General features: G+C 40.5%; 1 protein-coding gene across 1 annotated transcript; it reads right to left on the reverse strand.

The window, feature by feature from the left end:
- On the reverse strand, positions 1–8,238 carry LOC142373018 (uncharacterized). Its single transcript, XM_075456070.1, has 3 exons — positions 8,138–8,238; positions 7,857–8,017; positions 1–2,833 (listed from the first exon to the last, which is right to left on the reverse strand). The coding sequence occupies exons 2-3, from the start codon at positions 7,991–7,993 to the stop codon at positions 97–99; spliced, it is 2,874 nt and encodes a 957-aa protein (XP_075312185.1). The 5' UTR covers positions 7,994–8,017; positions 8,138–8,238; the 3' UTR covers positions 1–96.
- Positions 8,239–8,642: the final 404 nt, after the last annotated feature.

Consider the following 8,642-nt stretch of genomic DNA (forward strand, 5'->3'; position numbering starts at 1 on the left):
TAAATCTGTCAGTTATTTATTTATTGCTACAGTTTGCATATTTAAAGATGTTTTTAATTCTGAAGAATAGTTTTAAGCGAGCTCAAAGTTGCCGGATCAATTTTTTCTGCTGCCTTTTGTGTCTGACCCAGTCGAATATGGTGGAAAGAGAAACTTCCATGACTCCTTCCAACCTAAGGGTGCCCTAAAGGTCGCCTGCTTTCTCAGGTTTCCAGGCCGCATGAAGAACTTCCAGGATTCTACCCATTTTTCATACAACTTGTCATTGTCGTCCTCCTCAGGCGCGACCTGCTTCATTGCACCACGGCCCGTCTTGGGACGAGGTTGAGTTTTTCCCAACAGGTGGCATCCTGCCAACTTCTTGTCGACTTGTTTCTCCTTCTCCATGTTGGAGTACAAATGCTTCCTTGCTTTGGGCTTCTTCTCTGTAATCACTCTTGGGTCACTGGGCGCCTTAGACTTACTCTTGCCTCCGATCTTTCCTCCGTGACCCTGCAGGAACGAGGGGGAGTTTGCCCAGTGTTTCAGGGCGACACTGTTGTCGCTTAAACTGGATTTCATGGTGTGTTGCATCCTCTTCCCCCTTGACCACCTAACTGCGTGTTGAACGGGATTAGGACCGGACTTCACCCAGGGTTGCTCCAGTTGGGGCATGAGGTTGGCAAGTCTAAATGACCTTCCCCACTTAGATTTATACTCACTTGCAAAGACATTTTGCTGCTGAGTGGTGCTGCTTTTACTTTGCCCTGAAGATCCATAATAACTTGGTTGGTGTTCCAGAAGCGACACAGCACTCCACGAAGACTTCCACTCTTTCTCGGGATATCTTTCCCTGAATATCTGGCTGTTAAAAGATCTGCTTACTTTACCTTGGGCTCTTTGCAATGTAATCCCCTTTTTCGGGTGTCGGACCTCTGCTGCTTCATCCACCCACTTATTTCTTGGCACGTGCTCCGTCCAGCGCAGCGTGTGGTTGATGGACCACTTCCAGGCTTCCCTCCACTGAATTAGCGAGGGTCTGTCGTGATGGAACTGGGTTTCAGACACCATCCAGGATTGACACCAGTCAGAAATGGACCTGGTGCGCTGGTCATGATGGTGTGAGTGATCATGATGGTGGGAGGGCACGCTTGATTTCCCTTGGCTGATTTGTTCTTTGCCTTGTCCTGGCTCTGGTCGATGCTGGTGTCTCGTGAACTTCCAGGACTCTGACCAAATTTGTTTCACGGTTGGCCCGTTCTTTGGGAATTCCTCTGGCTCGAATTCATGATGGTGCCGCTCCCAATTTACGCGAATTTGCGCTGTGGTCGACCAACCCTGCTGCCACAAGTCAGGATCCTGGTTTAAGGGCTTGCACTGATATTTCCACGAGGTTTTCCATTCTGAGGAACTGGGCTTTTTCTCCTCCCCCTTCTCCGACTCTTTGAAAGGCTTCATGGGATCGGGCCTGAATCTTCTCCTCTCCATCCTTCTCATCCTATGTTTTAATACCTTCCAAGAATCCTTCCAATCCGTGGAAGGCAGCATTTTTTCCAGTTGCTTGAGAAGAAGCAGCTTTGATTGGGGAAATTCTCTTCTTCTGTGATATATCACGTCGTGTCTCAGTTGTTCATAGCGTGGATCTGCTTTCTCTGTTGGGTGATGCTCCTCTTTCTGCCCCTCTTTAGCGGCGTCCATCTTTGGTGGTGGCGTCTTCAGAGCTTTATCTATCTCCTCGCATGGTTTTGAGTTGTTTTTTGTCAGCTGCCATGACTTGTTCCATTCAGGTTGTGCCTCGGATTCTTTGCTGAGGTGCAGGTACAAATGTCTGTGGTGATGTGTGTGAGATACATTGATGAATCTGTGTAAATGGGACTCTTTCTGCTGACCGTGATCATCAGAGCCGTGGCCGTGGTCGGAATTCTTTACACCGCTCGAACTTGCTGTGGCGGCTCTCCACGAATTGGCCCACTGAGGACTGTGAAACTTATGAACCTGAGGCTGGAAATTATTGCCACCATGGTGGTTGACAAGCTTCCAACATTCTTCCCATTCTGGATTAATCTCTACATCATTTTCTTGCTTGTTATTAACAGACTTATCCGTCGAACCTTCACTTGTTAAATGATCCTCCTGATCTCCTGGCTTGGTGGACTGCCATGAATCGGTCCATTCGGATGAATACAAGGCTTCATTGTGGCGCTGGGTCTCCATCAGCAAGGTGAAGAGTCCATATTTGGGGTCATTCTCCCCATCAACGGACGTTTTCTTCTTCATTTCGGCAGGTCTTTGCCAGGATATCTGCCAATCGTCAACTGGAAGGCCGTAGTCCAGCTGCTCTGATTCCGCCATCTTGAGGTGAGGTTTTCTCCAGAAGTGAAGATCGTGAGGATCCGTCATGTTGGGCTCGTTTGGCCAAGGCTGACCTGCTTCGGTATGAGGTTGCTGGGCGGCGAACATCCAGCACCGGCCCCAGTCCGAGCTGGCTGGGGAGCCCTCTGCCGGGGGTGGTAAGGATTTGTTGTACTTCCACGCCTTGCCCCACACCATAGTTGGAGGCTGAGTTTGGGTGAGGAACATGAACAACTCCGGCTTGCTCAAACTCTTGCCCGACACTGTTTTGGTCTGCCCTTTTTTGTAATTTGTAGCTGGAGTGGAGAAACTTTTGCTTTGGACTCCTGGTCTCCCAGGTGCACCTGAACCCACGCTACGGGTAGGAGCGCGAGGAGCTGCAGGTTTCTTGCTTTTCCACACATTGTTGTCTGGCTGAACCTCCTGGGGTTTAGGTTTCTTCTCCACCCTTTTGTGTCCTCCTTGTTTGGCAGCCAGACGGTTTGCCCAGTCTTCGTTAATGCTGTGAAAACAAACAAATGACAGAAAATTACAAAATACCTGAGAATTATCTCGTTTTATTGAACCTGAAGAGAATTATCACACCATGTTGCATATTATTACACCCACGTTATATTAAAATTAGGGCTGGGCGAGTTAACTCGTTATTATTTAACGCCGATAAATATTTTATCGCGCATTAACGCAGTTTTTTTTTATTTTTAAAATTTATTTTATTTTGTAAAAGTCTGTTGCTCACAGGCTTTTATTTTGTAAAAGTCTGTTGCTGTTTGCTGTGGAACAGGAAAATAAAAGTAATCGGCGGATCCACCAAACCTGGAGAAGGGTACGGAACTTTTACTCGGCCATTTTCATGTTAAAGTTCTTCCAGACGGCGGAGTCGACAGAACCAAAGTCATCTGTAAACACTGCCAAGTTGAATTGTCTTCTCAGCGTAGTAGTTCAAGTCTAAAATATCACTCAAAGGCAAAACACACAACTGATAGCAGCAAGTCATTCAAGGAAACAGACAGTGGAGCGAGGCTTCTACATAAAAACTACAGAAAGATGCTGATGTTAAAAGTGTGTTTGCACAACAAATGTTATGGCACTTTCATTCATATGGCAGCACATTTAAAATAAAGCTAAATGCTAAAAGCTATACACTACTTTTGGATTCATTTTTGGATTCTGCGTACAAATGCGATTAATCGCGATTAATCAGGGAAATCATGTGATTAATTAGATTAAGCCGTCACAGAGACCTGTACATTTCAGCATGCACGGAAATTCCCAATGACCTCAGTTTGTGACAACTTCTTATTCCCTTTGCTATCATTCAGTGCGTACGTGGTCCAAACCCAATCTCTATTCCGCACCTGCTGTCCGAGGCCGGCGCCACATCTTCGCCATTATCTAGACTGAGCTGATCCTAACCTCAAACAATATGTACGGTTCGAGCAACAACAAGGCTCAATGTGTAACTCGAGCAGCGTCAAGGCTCTGCTCTCCCACATAATTCCGCCTGAATTACTTATCTGTGATTTAATAAAGAAATAATCTAACCTACGAGAAAGCTTTGATGGTTTTCTCGAGATAACGAGTTAATTTACCGATGGTTTTTGAGGCTACTTTTTCTCCCCAGTCCGCCCCTGTTTATATGTATTTATATGTATTTCTGGCAAAGGTTTTTACCCATTTTTACCCCCCTTTCATTGAAAGCTGAATAAAGTAGGAATGTGGAGCGTTTGTGTAACAATTCTGCTGTGAAAATGCACAAAGCAAATCCCGCTGGTGTGACAAGCATTTCGTTTTCTCAAGATAACGAGTTATTTATCTCTAATTATTATCTATTATTATTATTATTGTTATTATTTATCTCGAGAAAACGATAACGGCACCCCTCGTGCATCATTCGGTAACCATGGAGACGGCCTGGTCCCCTCAGCTGGTCACTGATGAAGTCGACTATCTAGAAAACGATCATTGTTTTCTTGAGATAACGACATAATTATTATTATTATCTCGAGAAAACCATCAAAAAAAGTTTATACGTACCACGTCCGCTCTGGGCTTCCGTACTAAATTATTCTACCCCTCCAAAAATAAGTTAAAAAACAACAAATAGAAGACGTTTTTGCTTGAAATAAGCAAAAAAATCTGCCAATGGAACTAGTGAAAATCGGCTTGTCAAGATTTCTTGAAATAAGATGTGATATTTAGGACTTTTGAGTTAAAAGTTGAAATTAGCTTAAAAAGCTTGTTTCATGTGAAATATCACTCAAAACAAGATATTCCAGATGTATTGTTTTAAAACAAGTCCCTATATCTGGCTGAAATGGTACTTGTTAGGCAATTGGGTCTTATATTAAGTGTAATGAGATACTCAATGAGACAAATATACTTGGTAAGATTTAGATTTTTTCCAGTGTAAAAGTTATCTAACGTCCTGCAGCAAAAACAAGAGTCAAAAACATCTAAATATGTCCTCTTTGAACTCTCTTAAATCGTAAAGCTATAGAAATAACTGTGAGTTTGCTGTTTAATGCACAGTTACGTCATCCCCAGCTTCCCTTACTCAGTGTTTGGTGTAGGTCATAAAACACCCTGTGTCACTTTGTCCATGTATTCATTCCATCTCCTAAATCTGCAGCGCTACACAAGCTGCCCAAGAGGTCACGACACGTAATGCATTCTATCACATGTACCTCCTGTCTGAGATCAGGTGTCAATGCTGACTTCTGACCTTTCACAGCACTTTTGGATCAAATGTTCTGCGCTGGACCGCTCGATTTCCTCCTGTTTTACTTTAATAATTCTATTAATAGGAACGGGAACAACAAATCAAAAGGGGGCGTTTCTGTCATGCAAAAAGTCAAACGGTTATTGAGCAGAAAACGTTTGGAAGACAGTCGGCCATTATCATATCCCTTCCATTCCTGTCCACAGCTATAAGCACAGCTGCTCTCCATATTAGAGATGAATCCGAACCAGCTGTCGGTGCTGATCTGCTGTTCATTGCCACTTACATTAACCAGTAAGGCCAGCCAAGCTCGTAAATAAAAAGCCCAGAGACACAAATGTTTTAGAAGCTAATATAAAGACATGTAAGAGCATATCTTTGTACAAATGTTGCTGAATGACTAAAGCAAAAGTGGTTCACTGGAAAAAATGAGTAAAAAAACAACAAATAAAAGACGTTTTTGCTTGAAATAAGCAAAATAAATCTGCCAATGGAACTAGTAAAAATTGGCTTGTCTAGATTTCTTGAAATAAAATGTGATATTTAGGACTTTTGAGATAAAAGTGATCTTGAAATCAGCTTAAAAACCTCTTCAAATGAAAAAAAAAGCTTGTTTCATATGAAATATGACTCAAAACAATTTGTTTTCAAGACTTTTTCACTTAACAAGATATTCCAGATGTATTGTATTAAAACAAGTCCCTATATCTGGCTGAAATGGTACTTGTTAGGCAGTTGTGTCTTATATTATGTGTAATGAGATACTCAATGAGACAAATATACTTGGTAAGATTTAGATTTTTTCCAGTGTTCTGTTGGTTTGATTGAGTTAAATTCTGCGATATTACGCTGCGATTCCAGCATGGGACACATTCAGGAAATAATGTGTGACAAACGTGTTCATCCTGGTTTTAAGCTACCTTAAGACTTTTCTTTTTCACCTCTAATGTGCAAAGAGAACCTAACGTACTGTTAACTTGAGGAGGTCGGGAGGAGAAAACCGAACCAGAAGTGTACAAGCTGCAGTTAAGTTTGTTAAATTAATTCCTACGCAGTGTTTTTTTTCATCAGTCGGCTTTCTAGCTGCTCTCATTGTTCACTGTCCTGCTGGTTTTACCTCACAGCAAACCAGGACTCAGCCGACAACTTTTATTCTTTGCCAAACCTTTCTGTTCCTTAAAGGCCGCCAAAAGCACACACTGAAAAAAGTGACTTTTTGATGAAGTTAACTCTATTAAGAGTAACTGTCATAATCTCTACCTTGTATTTTTAAGATTCAGTAAGAACTCGAGCTTCTTACGTAAAATTAAACATTTTATTAACGTAATACATGAAGTATGGGGGAAGAGTAAGTTTAACTTGGGTTTCCTCATACAATTTAAATGTTTAATAGTTGTATGTACATAAACCTAGAAATACTACATGAACTTTACTCTGAAAGTGTATCGTTAAAATCTACTAAGTTACTTCATAACATAAAATTTACTTAAAATTTTGAGTCAAATTATGTTCCTGCCTATGAGAAACAAGTAGACTTTACTTCATTTGTTTAACTAAATATAACTTAAAACTTAGATGTAATTAAGTAAATGTTACTTAATATATTAAAAACTGTTATTTTTTTATGGTAAGTAAAATTTACTTGATACTGCAGCATTAAATATTACTTAAATCATTTGAATGCAAATACTTACAAAGGGTTTTTTAAGTAAATCTTATGAGTTGTTTTTTTCAGTGCAGATGCCGAGTTACATAAGTTCACTTTTCATTCTTCCATCACTTTCAATTCAACATTATTGCCCTTTTCTGGACATAAGAAGTAATCCACACGACATAAATATATATATATATAAGAGGGACACGGTGTCCAATGCTGGATTATTGGGGTTTTAGCACTGCTAAAGTGAAATGAACAAGTTTTCTGACTTGAGTCTTTTTGTTTTACTAGATTCTGTAATAAACATGTAATAAACTATAAGGCACTGACACATACTGACACATACTGACACATTCTGTAATTCAGCTTGCGTTTATCTCTACAGGCGGATGGTTTGGCAGTGTGTTTTACGGCTGAAGATGTCTAATCCTCGGCTAAAATAGATCGTATCCTATCTAAGATCTTTTATTAACCCTTTGTGCGGTCTTAACATTGTGTTTACTCCCCTTGTCCTACCAAAGCCCCAAAATAAAGCAACTTAATTGAATTTTAAATCCAAAATCTATTTTGTATGATGACACCACCTGTTATTTATCTATTCAACTCAATTCAATACATTTTTTATCATGTAGTTTTTGTTACACAATACAAAAACACAATCAGCAGTTTTCAGGATTACACTTTTTTCTTTTTTTTTACCACAAACCAACAGTTTTCTTGTTTTCTCAGTTTTCTTTTACATAATAAAGGTTTATTATTGCTATTATATAAATGTGAAGTAATTACTGCTGAATTAATTATATAGAAAGGGAAAAAAACTGAACTTTTTTCTGGTGTTTAAATGTTTTTATAATTCACGGGTCAAAAATAACCCATAAGACGATCTTTGTACCCTAGTGGTGTACAGCCCACATGGAAACATAAACAAAAATATGACTTTTCCTAATGATGGGGTCCCTTTAGGAAAAGTCATACAATTTCAAGTTGGAAAAAGATAGTTTAAGGTATTTTTTCTACAGCTAAACATGGTGGTGGGTCACTTTTGACCCACAAGACAACAGGAGGGTTAAGGCACCACTACTCTCGTGCTTGTTTTATTCATCTTGTTAATAGTTTTATGGAGAGACACATTTAGCTAGTTCTCACGTGAGCAGGGCGCTCTTCTCCACCCGTTGCTGCTCCAGCTGTAGCTTGTGTCTATGCTCCCGTGTTCGGATCTCCCAGACATTCTTCATGATGGAGGCATCGCAGGCCACTACCTCTGTACTCTTCTCGCTGGCCATCTTCTTCAAACTGCTTCAAACTTTCTGCACACACAAACAGAGAAAGACCCTTCTCATCTTTATCATATCCACACTCCGTCCACTTTTTGAGATGCCAGTAATATCCAGATATGTGGGCAGCCTGCGGAGATGCGGCAGCTGTACCTTGGGCTGGTGATAATCCCTCCGATCTGCATGGAAACGCTGCTGACAGCTCTGCTAATATACATGCGCTCTCTGGGAGCCTCTCGCCTGCTGATGGATATTTGAGGGGCTGTCCAAACTAAAAATACAACACATGCAAGTGCACACATGCACCCTCACACACACAGAGTAAGATTTACTGCTTTCCTTTTACACATGTGGCAGCGTACATATGAACTCTACAGTTACAGTTAACTGGGTGAGCCATTGGTAGTGACCACAAATACAGTTTTCTGGAAACTGTGGTTGAAAAGTCTCAACAGCCCAGTTTCTAGGAAAAGATGTTGGAGCCAAAGATATGCTTTTACATCACATGCAATATATTCATACATATTATATAGATAAATAGATAGATTTTATTAAAGACTCGTAGTCCAGATCACATAGAAAAACAATCAATGATAAAAGAAGAAAAAAGAAGAAAAGTACATAAAAAAGAACATTCATAATATATTTTATTTTATTA

Source organism: Odontesthes bonariensis, chromosome 22, assembly GCF_027942865.1.
Source record: "Odontesthes bonariensis isolate fOdoBon6 chromosome 22, fOdoBon6.hap1, whole genome shotgun sequence".
Lineage (NCBI taxonomy): Eukaryota > Metazoa > Chordata > Actinopteri > Atheriniformes > Atherinopsidae > Odontesthes > Odontesthes bonariensis.